Source organism: Cydia splendana, chromosome 1 (assembly GCF_910591565.1).
Source record: "Cydia splendana chromosome 1, ilCydSple1.2, whole genome shotgun sequence".
Classification (NCBI taxonomy): domain Eukaryota; kingdom Metazoa; phylum Arthropoda; class Insecta; order Lepidoptera; family Tortricidae; genus Cydia; species Cydia splendana.
Window position 1 is genome coordinate 21,832,180 of NC_085960.1, and position 16,451 is coordinate 21,848,630.

General features: G+C 37.3%; 2 protein-coding genes across 2 annotated transcripts in view; both read left to right on the forward strand.

Moving 5' to 3' along the window:
• Positions 1-1,299: 1,299 nt before the first annotated feature.
• On the forward strand, positions 1,300-2,515 carry LOC134800545 (uncharacterized). The gene has a single exon (XM_063773066.1). The coding sequence runs from the start codon at positions 1,322-1,324 to the stop codon at positions 2,423-2,425; it is 1,104 nt and encodes a 367-aa protein (XP_063629136.1). The 5' UTR covers positions 1,300-1,321; the 3' UTR covers positions 2,426-2,515.
• Positions 2,516-12,616: 10,101 nt separating this feature from the next.
• LOC134797873 (muscle-specific protein 20-like) overlaps positions 12,617-16,451 on the forward strand; it is a 36,476-nt gene continuing 32,641 nt past the window's right edge. The window contains exon 1 of the mRNA XM_063770226.1: positions 12,617-12,777. Coding sequence (XP_063626296.1) covers positions 12,754-12,777 — 24 coding nt within the window. The 5' untranslated portion in view covers positions 12,617-12,753. The remainder of the gene's footprint in view (positions 12,778-16,451) is intronic.

Sequence of the window (16,451 nt, forward strand, 5' to 3'; positions counted from 1 at the left end):
TATCTAGGTTTCTGAAGGTCCTATTTGAGAATAGGACTTCTGTGGCTGATTAGGGGGTCGATAATTATTGTTACCATGTTTTTTTGGACTGAATAAAAGCAGTACCTAGGTAAATTCGTGTACCTAAACCTGTTATAAAAAAGAGGTTTTAGCATCAACCTTAATGAATTATGTATAGAGTCCTTGACTGAGCTCCTTCCTTAATATATTTATTGTAAAGTTCGTGTATTGCGGTTTTATTGTTTTGAAGATACTTTTCTTCCCATTTTCTGTTGTCACCAAAACGGACTGATAAAAATACTTAAAATACCAAATGATTTAATTAGTTAGTTTTATTACTTACGGTTTTTCTTCGGTCATGTAAATAGGTACTTTCACTTGAAACATCACTGCATAATTTTCACAAATACACACTCACTTGTTAGTTAGCTAGTTTTGCTGGGCATTTTCCGCAAGTCGACAACCATTGTGCCTATTTTGCGCACACACTCACTTGACTTTAACTTACATTACTGGCAAATACATTCGTAACTTTCTGTTAGATTCTATGACATACTAACGCGCACCACACGGTAAAACACAGCGGTAAAACCATAATATAATAAATATATGAAATAAAGGGAATTACTTACTACACATTTTTTTTTATTCGTAATAATGGCTTATCTGCTACCAGGGCACTTGGCCAATGTCAAGTACATATATTAGAGATTATTATATAACAGTAAGTCGTCGATATTCAATCATCCGTCGAGGCCTTCACGATGCACTGGAGGATAGCTGGAGCAGCAGTACAAAGCATAATGGCGGCCGAGACCACGAACCGCCGAATGATGTCCAAAGAATTAGTTCTTCGCATTTCCAGAATAATTCTTCATTAACTGCACCCATTGCGCTTGCCATTCACTGCATAATATCCTATCAAAATTATACATTAAACAGCAAAATGCAAATAATAAATAAAAATACATATTATTTTTTACTCTTAAACTATATCATCAGAGACGTCATAATTTATGACAGAATTTATTTTTTATTTGATGACGTGTGTTAGATTAGGTATGATACGGAGGTAAAATGCAATAGTTTTGCAATATATTTTTTTCTTTTTCATATACTACGTCAGTGTCACGTTATCCAAAAATGATTAGGTAATTAGTACATTAATTAACATGTCTGAATATATTGTTTGGTCATCAATTCGTGAACAATAAAACCATTTTTTTAAACAAAACAGATATCTCCCAAAAAACACAATAAAGTTTAAACCGTTTTTGAAACACTTCGTAATGTTTCTTTTTATTGTTACAGGTCTTTGAAAATGGCTGCGCGACCAGCTCCGCCACGTACGAAGAAACAAAATCACGCGAACATACCTTGTCCCATAGAAAACTGCGCCCGCTTCACTTATGGCAAACTTCCCGATCATCTGACAAAGATTCACGGCCTGACAGGCGCGGAACGCGATACCCTCAACGAACAGCAGAGAAAACGTTTTTTTAACGGAGAACTGTGCCAAGTTCGATATCTTAAAGAATCAGCAATCAGAGACCTTTGGGGAAGCGATTATGATGAACCTAGGATAAGAGCGAAGATACAACAAAGCTACGCACTGGTCAAGATTCGGATTATTCCGTTGGCAGCGACACAACGATCTCGTCCGTTAACGGAGCAAGACGCTAACGTTCTTACTGCTTATAACGCTAGAACTGCTCCCAGACCTGCAAGAGTGCAGCGGGCCAGAACCCGAGCTCGACCCTATACAGTACCAGAAACGCCGCAAGTTGATCGCAGAGCATCAAGCGAGTCCAGCGAAGAAGAAAATACTAGAACCAATCCCTTACCTCCATCGCCGCCACCGTCATCTCCGTCTCTTCCGCCCTCTCCAGCCCCGTACGAACTTCAGCCAGTCGAAACCCGTTTACAAGATATATTCGACTCCAAAATCGACGCAGGCTACAAAGCAGTCATAGACAATATGAAGAAATCTATGACAATGGGAAGAACGCTCGGAGCTCGAAAACGAAAGGCATACAGAACTTACCGGCGGTACGCTAAGAGACTTATAGCATATCTTCACAGACAACATTCACCTCTGGCATACGATGTCGACGTACTCCTATGTGGAGAAAGACAGGTGTGTGCGTTTTTGGAGCATATAAGTAGCGAGCATAAGACGAAAACTTTAAGGAATTACATCGTAGCGGCGATCAAGCTGTTGGATTCTAGACTGTTCGCTATCGAAACTGACCCGTCATGTAAAGAGAAGGTGGCGTCCATGACGCACGTGTATGATGTATTGCATGGGAAGTTGAACGAATGCGACAGGTTGCTCGCGCAGAAGGAGCCTTGTCAGAAACAGGTCGCGGCTTTCGACAGTGACGAGATAGATACAAGTTTCAATGAAGGATACGAATTAGTTTAGAACCTTCAACTATTTGTTTCGTTTTTCCAATAGTCATTCCATCATACGTAAATAGAACCAAAGTTTAAATCAAGATTTAAGTTTTTTGATCTCTTTAGTAGCATAGTAAATTACAAGATTTACAAGGTCAACAAATATTTAATGATTGTGTATTTATTAAACTGTGTTAAAATTACATACTTATGAATGTAAATAACTCAATACGTGTCTCAAGCAATAAGTTTCACATACCTATACTTACCTTAAAGTATGTAATATGTACAATAGTTTAGGTATTTATAGGTGCATTAAATGTTTTAATATAATTATGTTAAGTAGTAGTATTTAAACAGAAAGTAACACTTTCAATAATGTGCAATAAATAGTACCAAATGTATTATGTAATATTTAGTATAAGTCTGATCTCACCAATTATGGATATACATAATATATATCGCACTTAAGGACGTTTAAATCACAATACATACAATACAGTGTCACACCGACAATAGCGTCCAATTTGTGTATTTATTTAATTTTACATTTTCTTTGTGTAACTAAATAAAATACAGTAAACATAACATGTTAGCAAGACGTAAATTATTGTTTCATTATATATCTGATACTCCCCAGAACTTACTCTTAAATTCTAGAATCCGATTTTGATACCGATGGCGGCTATCACACTGGATGCGATTCATATGCGATTAATTTTGCACGTCGCGCCGATGTGTGAGCGGGATGTCGCTATAATACGCGCATAGCGTGGTCTCGCTCAAACATCGGAGCGTCGTGCGAATCGCATCCTGTGTTAACGGCCTATGTATTGAAATGGAGTCATTTAAGATTACAATGTCCAGTCCGTTTCCAAGGTGCGATCTTGGACATATTGTCTTTAGGTATACAGGGTGTTTCATGAGACTTGAGGGCCAGGACCAGGACCAAGGACACTCAGTAAATGTTTCTGGATCGTTCACCATCATATATAGGTAAATCATCAATAAGAGTTATTTTCCACTTTTTTTACTTTTTGGTAAGGACAAATTTAATTATCTACAATGATGAACATCCTACAACACTCAAACTCAATCGAAACGCTTACTTACCAATGTAAGTAAATCAATTAAATCATACTATTAATCACTTCAGACAGATGTTAACTGTCAAATAACCTTTTGGACTGCGCCACCGACACTGTTGTGCACAAAGCCATATCAAAGCCATATCAAAGAGAATTTAGACTAGATGAATATTGTCAAAGTAAATTATGTAGTCAGTACATTTACTGCCATCTTTCGACACATATGAATTAACACTTTTAGAACGCCGTCTGACTTTGATCCTTGTATTTTCACTGATATGTGTTAAATATCAAAAAGTATCGCCATCTACTCGACGATAGGCCAAAGGTATGGTGCCAAAGCGAAAACAATTCACGCTTTTAAGCAGGTGCTGCCCCCCACAACTTCACGCTGGCTTTATTTCGCATAGTAGGGTCTACCATCTAGCGGCTTAAATCTAAAAATGGAACCTAGACATAGATAATGCTTCGCGCTAATGAATAGGAGGCTTCTGTGCTGCCGTCTACAATAATTGTAGACAATTCATGCACGCTCCCTTATGGCAGCGACATCTGTGATTGAATAGCAAAAGCACTGACTGACATAACAAGGTATTTAGGTAGCGGAGCTTCGAAAACGAACTATATGACAAACTTATATTGTACTCGCTTCAACACACGACAACCGTAAAATATGAAAAAGAAATAGCATTAGTCCTGAGAAAGAGATAGCGGTAGCGCATAACGCCATATAGATGAAAGTTCAGCTATTCGCTTTTAGATGGCGTTAAAAGCAAATTATATAATTACCTCTTTTTAGTCTATGCCACCCTAGTACTTGGCGATCGTAACTGCCTGCTCCAGATTCTCCACCAGCGGGACGCCCACGTTCCGAACGTTCCATTCTCCACCGAATGGCGCCACTCGACCAAAGAAACGCTCGCTCGGATATTATGAGTACAAATGCCATAGAGTAAGAAAATACTAAGAAAATTCCGCTTACGCGTTTCTTATAATGCGAGGCGAACAAGATGATTTTTATTTATTATTTCAGTGAATAATTTCACCGTTTTCGTTCGTTTATCATTTTGTTGAATATAAAGAGGTACGTAAAAAGCCTGCAGCGATTTCGATAGCCTACGCAGTGCAAGTGTCATTTTAAACGTCAAACTTCTATGAAATTATGACGTATACATAACACTTACACTGCGTGGGCTATCAAATCCGCTGCAGACTTTTATTGGTGCGACTATATCAGTATTCAAGTTATTGTATGTACCCAAGGCCCGATTTACTCACTGATTACTTTATTCGTGTTAAGTTTGATTTTTTGTGTGCAAATATATGAACTCGCACGAACGTAAGGAAAATTAATTTGCACTACTTATGTTTTTCAATCGTTCTGTCTTTTAATCAACACATATTTTACATTTCTACTAGGGATGTACCGACTAGTCGCCGACTAGTCGGGAAAGCCACATTTGGCCACATTTGTAGTCGGCGATTAGTCGGCGACTAGTCGGCAAAAATGGCCGATTAGTCGGCACTTTATTAGTGAAAGAAAAACAGAAAAAAAAGAAATCAACAGTCAATATTTACCATATGTTTTATGTTTATTTTACTAAAATACCTATTCAGGGTGCATACGAAAACTTTTGTTCATATAATTGACCGTTTGATCGTTATCATATGGGATCTTGTTTTTCTCTACAGGGGCCCGATTTTTGAATTTTGACCGCTAGATTTCGTGTATTTCGTTCAATAATATCTCCACTACTAGGCATTTAAATTCTACGAATATAATTGAAAACGAGTGGTCAATACCACTCGATTCCATATTTCTATCGCTCGTATTTCAAAAATTAGCATTTCGTCGTTTTCCACCGATTTTCGAGTGACGAAGTCGAGCAATCGAAATTCAAAAATCGCTCCCCAGGTCGATCTCAACTGATTCTCGTGTAATTTCATGTGCAAGTTCAATAGTTCTTCTTCTTCTTCCTTGCCTTATCCCTTCATTTGGGGTCGGCTCTCCTCGTCCTTAGGCGCCAGGACCACCTGTCCTGGGTTGTCTCTGTGTTCAGCTGTGCCCGTTCCAGATCTTTGGCTACGGTTGTCCACCACGTAGCTAGCGGGCGCCCTCTTCCTCTTCTCTCTTCCGGGATAGCCAAGGCCTTTTTGACTGGGTACTCTTCGTCCCTTCTCATAACATGGCCAAACCAACGCATTCGTCTCTCCACCAGCTTATCCCCTATGGGTGCGACTTTGAAGGAGCCTCTGACGTATTCGTTGCGTATCCTATCGAGCCTTGTTACGCCGGCCGACCATCGCAACATTTTCATTTCGTTCACGTGCAGTTTATTTTCGTGAGTCTTTTTCGCAGCCCAACACTCGGAACCATATAGCATGGCTGGTCTAACCGCTGTTTTATAGACTTTACCCTTAAGTTTGATTGGCATACTGTTGTCGCAGAGTACTCCTGACAGAGTTCTCCATCTCAGCCATGCTGCATTGACTCTATGGGTTACGTCCGAGTCTATTTTGGCGTCTTCCGACAGTATTGATCCCAGATATTTAAATTGATTTACTTTGGGCAAGGGCTGGCCATCTATGAATATGTTGGTATTGGGTGTGGTCTGATTACTGAAACTGCATCTCATGTACTCTCATCTCATCTCGTGTGCAAGTTCAATAGCTAATTTTTTTTATTATTATTCAGTTTTTGTTTTTTTATAATGGTCGAGCCATGAGGAACTAATTATGTTATTGCAAAATTTAGAGACTTAGGGCACGTTGCTCGTATAAAGACGCTGACCACAGGGAATAGGTTCTTAACTGGCGACTACTTACGGGAAATAGAGCCTTGGAAATACCTCCTACAAGCTGTACTGACGGTCTGCTCAGGATCGCAAAATAAAAGAACTAAAGACAGAAATTGAACGAGGATTCTTGTGATAGGTCTTTGAACCTGTAGAGAACACCTTTTAGCCAAGCAAGATATGATGAATAGCGCAACCAAAGGAACAAAACTATTGTTTTTCACCTGAACTTATACGAAACTAATGATCTGGCCGACTAGCCGACTAGTCGGCCGACTAATCGGCCATTCGAGCGCCGATTAGTCGGCTAGTCGGCTAGTCGGCCAAATCAATAGTCGGTACATCACTAATTTCTACAAATAAAAACATCACTTTTGAGCTTTTGACGCTGACATACCCGATCCATAATATATCGTTATCTTTAGCAATTTTTTGTCGTACCTATCTATCTTAAAGTTCGAATCAGGCCATAAGAATGTCCAGCAAAACTGGCTCTGGCTGAAAATGTAAGTTTCTTACGTGTGTTATACATACCTGTCATACCTATATTTGAAGACACGATAGAGTCCCAGCGAAGACGAGCCAAGCGCAACGCAAGGGCACTACCTAGGTAGGTATACCTTTCCTAGAAGCGCTTCGTCATTTTTTGAACAATGAAAGTTTGTATAAGACTTCCGCAAATTTTGATGCTAGAGGTTTGAAAGTTGACATAGGGAATCATTGTTACAAATAATAAAATACGTATTTCAGGATTTCTAGTAAATCACCCCCACCCTTAAAGCATTTTATAACCGGAGTCACCATTAAGAGCTTACCCCTCTGCCGAAAACCTTGCACAATTGTGCAAACTTCTGTATGGACTGACGTTTATCTGACATGGCTATTTGTACGTTACGTACAAGTCATGTAGAAATAGCCATACATTTGACGTGTCCCTCCCCCGCAAAAATCGGCAGACTGTTTTGTACAGAAAATGACAGCCAAGGCGTCTCCAGTTACTAAATGCTCTAAGCCCCCACTCTTAAAATTAGGGGATGGAAGATTGTCATCATAAGCAAGAATAAGTGAAATCCCAGCAAAAAATGTTCATGTAAAATTATGCCAAGACGATACTGATGACTCGCACTGTCAAAAAGTAGATCCCATCATGTAGAGCAAAGCTTCTAACCCTACACAGTAGGTACACGCCTTAACTTCACAAGTTGTTTCGCTATGATCATTAATTTTCTGTTAATAGAGTTAGACCAAGAAAAATCTGCAGAGATTTTGACAGCACACGCAGTGCAAGTATTATTTATACGTCATAATTTCATAGATGTTTGACGTTTAAAATAACACCTGCACTGCGTATGCTGTCAAAATAGCTGCAGACTTTTCTTAGTCTAACTCTATCAGTATTCAAGTTATTGTATACTACCCAAGCCACGATTTACTCATTGATACTCATTGATTAGTGTTAAGTACGATTTTTTTGTACCTATGCAAATGCATGAACTCGCACGAACGTAAACAAAATTAATTTAAACTATTATGTTTTTCAATTGTTCTTTGTTTTAATCATCACATAGCATAATGAGTGTTTCACATTTACTCGACGTTATTGAAGGGCCGAACGTTGACAGACGGATATCGTTTTGTGGAGGAAACTACTGGAAGTTGATGTTATTTTAGGCGCCTTACTCAGAAGCTATTCTTGCAACCGTGCTACCTTGAACCACGAACGTGTAATAAAACTGAAGCATTTTCCACGAGGATGACTACGATGATAGAAATATACATAATACTTGTAATAATAAGAAGTGTAATAGTGGAAAATAGCCACCAAATTGGAAATCAGACTAGGCTTTATGTACGGTATGTACCTACCGGTAATCTTGTAAAAAAATATTTATTTGCCTATTTAAAGCTGTTTTCTATTACTTTATTTGCCAATTTAAAACCACAGCTATATTTTCTGTTAAGTCTAGGTACATGTAAAAAAATCTCATTGAATCTGAACCTCTTCTTTTTTTAACCGACTTGAATAAAGGAGGTTAGTAGACCGAATTTATTTTGTAGGTAAATATGTTTGTACCTCAGAACTAATAATATTTTATTTCATCGTGTTTAAAGTCGGTTTTCTTTTTTTAAAGTTTTTTTTTGTAATTAGTGTGGTTTTAAAATAGTTTTTGTGCTACTAGTACTTTTTCTTCTTCTTTCTCGTTCCCTCACTGCTGAGGATCTTGACCACATGTCACGGTTTAGTGTGGTCATAAGCCATGTGGAGGGGACTCCCTCTGGTCGCATAACAACTTTTGTCATATTTTTAATTGTCATAACACTTTATGTATAAAATTGTAAGTCATAAAAACCTTTAGTCAGAATTATTCCTGACCATAACTGGGTTTTTGTCATAAATTAGTTATGTCATAATTTTTGTATTCATTAATTTAATTCGTATAAACTTTTAAGTCATCTGCTTGATATCCATAATTGTTTTTCGTTCGAAGTATTGCAGTGCATAGTATTCATATAGACATAAAAAATTAAGTCATATATTTAGTGGTCATAAAAGAAACTAATCATAATAGGTAGGTTGCTTTAGATGCCCGAAGGGCAAACTACGCAGAAATAGGAGCCCCACGTGAGCGGGGCTTCGTCGAATTAAGTGTTTGGACGGAGATTAGGGAAAAGGTTTTTTTCGAGGAGTTGTTGAGAGGCTAAAATTAGTTTCTTAAATTATTTATGTAAACCATTATGGTTGAAAATTATTATGCTACAAAACGTTATACGTACAAACCTTATAAATATCGATAAATATGCTTTTAGCTGGTATGACATTTGATTAATTATAATCAAAACCTATATGCACAAAAAATTTATGACAACTGCTGAGTATGTCATCAAATATTATGGCTAAAAATGTATGACAAAATATGATATGACTTTTCATTTGTATGCGCAATGATGAATCTTATGACACAAGTTGTTATGCGCATCAAAGATATGACCTAAACTTGTATGCAACCCAATATGGAACCCATGTGGAGTGATAGACTGCACGGTGCAGACTGTCACCAGCCGACCCCTTCATAGCGTTCGACCATTACTTGCCCCACCCTGAGCACGTTTGACATTCATTCGGCTCAGTGGCGGATTTGCCCTAAGGTCCAGTAGGCTCGGGCCTAGGGCGGCAAATTATGACAAAAAATTCGCTGATGATAACAAGAAATAACTCAAAATGTAGTCAATATGACGGGGGGTTATAAAGGGGCGGTTACAGGGCCTGGGGCCTAGGGCGGCAAAGACTACAAATCCGCCACTGATTCAGCTTAAAATCATATTTCTCCACATCATGCGTTGGAGACCGCATAAAATGTTCGAAGAATCTAAGGGCTCGCTCGTCGCATGTTGTGGAGAGACTGGAGAGCCGAGTGGCAATGTTGAGCTCTCTGAGAATGGAGAGGTTTGTTCTCCTAGCTGTTCAAAGTACAGAAAGTATCCAATTCCAAACGAGCGACACAGGTAAATTGTCTTTCTCCACGTAGTTCACACAACATTTTACAGTACATTACGTACGCTAGTAAATATAAACATGCAAATAAACCGGCCAAGTGCGAGTCGGAATCCCCAGGGTTCCGTACCGTGTCATCACAATAGCTGTCCCCTCTTGACCGGATTTTTAACTCCCGGCGCAAAAAGAGGGGTGTTATAAGTTTGACGCCAATGTCTGTCTGTCTGACTGTCTGCATAGTAGCTCTCAAACAGATGGACCTATTTCGATGCGGTGTTTTGCATAGTGATAGCAAGTTTTCTTGCGGTTGATTGTGCTATATCCGGGATAAATAATATATACCCGACGTGGATCTTGGCCTCCAATACCAAAGACCGCCATGCTTCTCTGTCCAAAGTAAAGTACAGGTACTACATATTAGATGCGTTATTCTAAGTAACTAAATATTTACTGCTTAGCTGAGTTTGCTGAGTAAAACGGGACCCTAAATTATTAAGACTCCGCTGTCCGTCCATCCGTCCCTCCGTCCGTCCATCCGTCCGTCTGTCACCAGGCTGTATCTCACGAACCGTGATAGCTAGACAGTTGAAATTTTCACAGATGATGTATTTCTGTTGCCGCTATAACAACAAATACTAAAAAGTACGGAACCCTCGGTGGGCGAGTCCGACTCGCACTTGTCCGGTTTTTTATTCCTTTCATGCGGTCTAGTGTCATAAAACAATAGATATACCTATAAGTTGCGAGAACATAAAGTACTGTCAATGGTAACCGATTTCAAATAACGTTTTTTTTTTTTGCATAGCTTAAGTCTAAACCTTGTGCTAAACAAATATATTAATCTTACTTAATCAGAGTCTATAATAGGAAACTTTTGATTATGGCCCCGTAAATTTTAATTTGACATTCAAAACGTATTCAATGGGATTTGTTTTTATAAAACCACTTTGACGCAACGCAATTAATAAGAAAGTTGTTATTTAAAACTTACTTAAATATATAGTTGGGTTTACGAGTATTTGTGTCGAACCCTACTTACGTGATAATGAGTAGGATGGGCAGACGTCAGTTCGCAATGTCAGAAAGTGACTCAACGAATACTAATGCTCAAAAACAAAGTTTATTTATAAATATCTTGGAAGAAAATAACGACCTTTTTTATTTTTGACCAACAGCTCATTGCTCGTGTTTGCAATAACATGTTATTTACTGTAAACGCGAGTGACTCTCACATTTTATAGACCTACCTACTTCATTATTGGTAGAGTTAGACCAAGATACGTCTGCAACGATTTTGATTATATAATACTTGCACTGCGTGTGCTATCGAAATCATTGCAGACTTATCTTGGTCTAAACTAATTTTATTATACATGGCACAAAATATATCTGATGTGAGAGCACAGCAGCAGTATCTCCACGCAAAAACTCTACTTAGGTAGGGAAAATGTTTAGCATTCGTTATCAAATGACATTAATGACTTCTCGATCGGTGCAACGACAAACAATGCAACGCAAAGCGAGGGTGACGTCATCATTCGGTGCAAAGTGCATACATGCAGCTCACCTCTTCACGTTCATGCCGCCTTAGTGCTCGTTCCTTTTGTGAGCGACACCAAAGGGGCCCTATCCCCTTCGTGCACCCTTCTCTGGGTCACTGCTCGTATCTCGGTCACTGGCCCGACCTTCGTAGTCTTATGTTTTACGCACATTTTGATTGTGCTACAGAAACAACAACAAATAATCGGATTTCATTAGAAAGTAAGTTATAATGAACCAAAGGAAAAAATATATGTTAGAGAAGGACCAAGTTCTTAGCGATTTGGCAATATTTAGCGATGTTAGCCAAATTTACCCTGCTGAGGGATTTGGGAGATAATTTTTGGCTATCAATAAGTATTTTTTGAATCTTTCTGTCTTTTATAAACTAATAAATTTTCAAAACTTGTGACTACTATATTTACTCTCAGGCAAATGTTGTAATTATTATCTTACTAACAAGGAAATAGGCCCCCGGTCATGGCCGCTCCGTTCCAGCGAGATAACCCGTTCGGAAAAGTCGACCAACAACTCTTTGTACCAGGAACTTCTGGACAAGGAATGCAGAATGCAAAAGTAGTTCGATGCAGTTTATCATATTAATAACAGAGGCGTCGCTTTGAACGCGTTCCGTTCAGAATTCGTCATTCCTATGTATGCCGCCAACGACTGTAGCTTTCCCAATCAATCAATTAGCACCGGAAAGATTTTTCTCGTGACTAATATCACATAATCACATTGACTGCGTTCGTCCAATTTTTTGAAAAAGGTAAGTGTGTTTATACTAAACCGATCCGAGTAACCTCGTTCTAAATGCCACAGAATCCGGCGGTAATCCAAAAATAGCGCAGTTTGAGTAATCCAATATTACAGCAACTTTATGAGCATGAATTTAAAATGCAGTGCGGAATATGCATTCACGTTTTATACACATTTTATATTCAATACCAATATGTAACTCCATTGTTGATTAAAGATTAAGCAAGTACATAGGTTTCCTAGTGCATAAGTGTGCAATAGACTTTGATATCAATTTTAAATAGTTAAAACAACCCATTCGTTCACATCATTAATAGTTTGAATATAGTTCATACTCGTATCATTTTCGATCATGCATGAGTAGGAGCAGAAAATAGAATAGCAAAAGTAACTCAGAATTATTCACCCGGAGTTATTCACGTATATTTCTGGAACTGTAACAACTCAATAATACTCAATATCTTTTATGACCAGTAAGGGTGTATTTTCAACAACTCTGTATTCAATCCGTTAGCGCGCCCGTTTATTTACACTCCCGCTTTTCCCCGTATAAAACAGGTTATTTTCGCGCGCTAGCGCTTATTTAGTCCTCAACTTTGGTGAGAGAGCCATCTAGTGAGATTCGGGTGAAATAAGTGCGTGTAAACATTTGTGTGTGCAGTGATTTAGAACGATTATCAAAATGCCTGGACGTCCTATTTGGCAGGTAGGTACTAAAATGAAAAGTTTCTTTAAATCTCCTACCTACTCGTTTTCATTAAAACAGCCTGTGGATAAGTCACAACGTAAAATTTGGAAAAATTATAGACCAAATTAAAAAAAATATATGAATAAAAAATCGCACTTAATTTGACCCTGTTATGTTTTTTGTACCTAATGACTTATTATAAAACACACTCTAAATTACTAAAAGAAAATTATATAGCCAATTAAGACTCTTCATACCTGTCTGTTTCTCTACTCTAATTATAGACAATAATTAATTATTAATTCACTCTTATTATCTCGAAGATGATGCCAACAGTGTAATTCTTAACCCTTTACCAGACTGACATATCAAAAATGACACTCGAATGTCAGTAGGAATTACTCATCGAAAATAAACCACATATTTGATCTGAAGTGCCGTATGTGGGAAATATATATCCCTTAGTCTGGTAAAGGGTTAAACATATCAAGTTTACCATTGTTTTTATATTTATATTTATTAATCCACGAAACAAAACATTCAAAGTGATTTGCATATTAATATAATATCATTGGCGTAATTTCCATTTGATTTGGTACTCAAAAAACCGGCCAAGTGCGAGTCGGACTCGCAAACGAAGGGTTCCGTACCATTATCTAGAAAAACGGTCACCCATCCAAGTACTGACCCCGCCTGACGTTGCTTAACTTCGGTCAAAAATCACGGAGCCCCACTTAAATCTTTATTTTATTCTGTTTTTAGTATTTGTTGTTATAGCGGCAACAGAAATACATCATCTGTGAAAATTTCAACTGTCTAGCTATCACGGTTCGTGAGATACAGCCTGGTGACAGACAGACGGACGGACGGACAGCGGAGTCTTAGTAATAGGGTCCGGTTTTACCCTTTGGGTACGGAACCCTAAAAAGGATGGGATGGGAACACGCAAATGTAAGACCTGTTTCCCACTGACGTCTAATTTTTTGCGGGTACGGTTTTTTGCAGGATCCCGTTTTAGTAGTATAGGTGCTAATATACCTAGTAACTTTCACACGAGGATTCTGTTTGCGGGATCCTGCATGCATACTACAGAAAACTGGATCCCGCAAAAAACTGCACCCGCAAAAAACTGGACGTCAGTGGGAAACAGGTCTAATATGATTAAAAAGACATTGAAGTTTCTGAAGATGAAGGAATTTTTCTCCAATATTTTCGGAAATGTTCACTTTATTCCAGCAAATATAGTAAGGGAACGTCTTCATTATACTCGAACTCAAATAAAAAAAAATGTACTTACATTACGATACAAGTGCGAAAAGTGGGAAATTCGCAACGAGTGGCGATAAATTAAGAACGTAGTTCCCATTTTCATCTCTGGATATTGACATTATGGAAAATATTTTGACATAATATGTTTATTAACCATAGCTATGCCCCGTTTGACTTTTTTTAGATTTTTTGATTATAATATAAACTGATGAGTGTCAGGTACATATAAAATAAACTTACTTGTATGTAACTTAAACTATTTATAATATTTTGAAATAAAAAAATAATTTAAAAATATTATAATAAGTACTAAAAATCTATTTGAAGAATTATTGGCCTCTGTAGCATGGTGCCGAAGATCAAGCCTAATTTTAAAATAATTTTGATAGAAATATTACTATATTATTATTGGTTGAATTTTGAACGGGGGAAAAAGAACTTCGATTCGTTTTAAAAAACAGCTCGTGTTCTACTTTCCTATAAAGTACGTTTGCCATTAACTTGGTACCTAGGTACTGCTTGGAACATTTTTTATTTGCCCAATAACGGAATTTTCTCAAAGATCTCTAAATATAGATAGAGTTATACCAAGAAAAGTCTGCAGAGATATTGATAGCCCACGCAGTACAAGTGTTATTTTAAACGTCAAACTTCTATGAAACGATGACGTATAAATAACACTTGCACTGCCTGGGCTATCAAAATCGGTGCAGACTTTTCTTGGTCTAACTCTAACATATAGGTACATAGATTATCTAACCCCGATATAACGGTAAATGACTAACGCCACACCTTGACTTACCTGAAAATACACGGTGTAAAACAACGCGGAATTATTTGGCTCCCTTCCAAGGATTCCAGCCAGACTATATTATATGTAGAGTCCGTCCAAGTCCGTCCTACGATTAGTTTAGTTTAGTTTAGTTTATTTATTTCATAATGATAAATTACAGTATAAATTATTCTTACGCTAATCCAAATGAATTTACATTATGATCGTCAATAATTTAGCATGCAAACGTAATTATACAATGTCAACAATGATAATCAAATTACAAATTTATAATTTAAAAAGAAATTTGAGAACTATCGTCAAATTGAAAAAAACTCAATAAATAACAAAATACATGTCTAATATCTCATAATGATCGTCATACTAAAACTAAGAGCGGTAATCATAGGTAATAAGTTCAGAACGAATGTCAATCAATTTTACATAAGCTAAGTATAATGTCAAATAGTTATTTCAATTTTAATTCCATGTATTCGTCCACTGAATATAATGGGTTATTCAATAAAAAGTTCCTCAGTTGACGTTCAAATGCTTCGTCAGATATTTCAGTTCTTAATTTCAGTTATTATCAGGCGTATTCTAATTTTAATATATATATATCTCTCTCTCTCTCTTTCACATTTCTTCAAACAAAAACGTCACACTGACGGATCAGATCCATATCTAATTCAGATCTCATTCATATCCTGTTATTATAATTAGAAAACGAGTACGTAGATATTTGGTACATATACGTACAGTATGTAAAGCCTGACAAGTAATATATAAACATTGTCAAGAGGGCGCTGTTACTTATTCTGATGTATAGGGTGAAAGTTCAGTGTATGTAGTATGAAAAAATTAGTTCCAGTGAAATTCCGCAACATGGCGCGTGATCATAATATATTCCTGGTCAGGCTTTATAATGGGGGGAAAGGGTTTTATTGAAATAATTATGTTTAAGGGAAAACCACCAATGATCGACACTTTTAGCCAGTGTTCGACATAAGTACTTTAGGTCAAAGTGACATGAATTAATTTTGAATAAAGAAAAAAAATCGTTGTTCAAACTTAAACTATATTATTACTTTGACTTAAGTGCCATGTCGAACATTGGTGCAGCGTCGATCATTGGTGCTTTTACCTTAACTGGAAGACCAAAGGAAGGGCGATTAAAAGGCCATTTGCATTTTTAATAACGCATGTTATAATATGTAGATACAAAAAATATTAACAGATATAATATTTAAAGTAGATACCTAGATCATCCATGTTGCGTAGCTACAGTTTACCCAAAAAAATATTGTATGCTTAAAAATTACAATGAAAGTTACAAACCATGGTTTCACATTTCTAAATACATGTAAGTATAGTGTGTAAATCCAATACGGGCGAATATTTAAAGTATTTAAACGGTGGTTAGCATAGGACCCAAGAAGTATATTAAGTTAAATTTTGTTTAAAAATACAATGAAAATATTAACCATACAAAATAATTCGGCCCGCAATGTAAAGCACCACACAAGTTACGAGATACGAGCTTTTTAAAGTAACTGTCGACGCAGTTACTATAAAAAGCTCGTATCTCGTGTTGTCATGTCAACTGCATAATGTTATCTGTTTCGTAATGTTTGCGGTACATTGCTGCTCG

Excerpts from the sequence above, each read along its gene's own strand:
- LOC134800545 (XM_063773066.1), top strand. The coding sequence starts at position 1,322 with ATGGCTGCGCGACCAGCTCCGCCACGTACGAAGAAACAAAATCACGCG.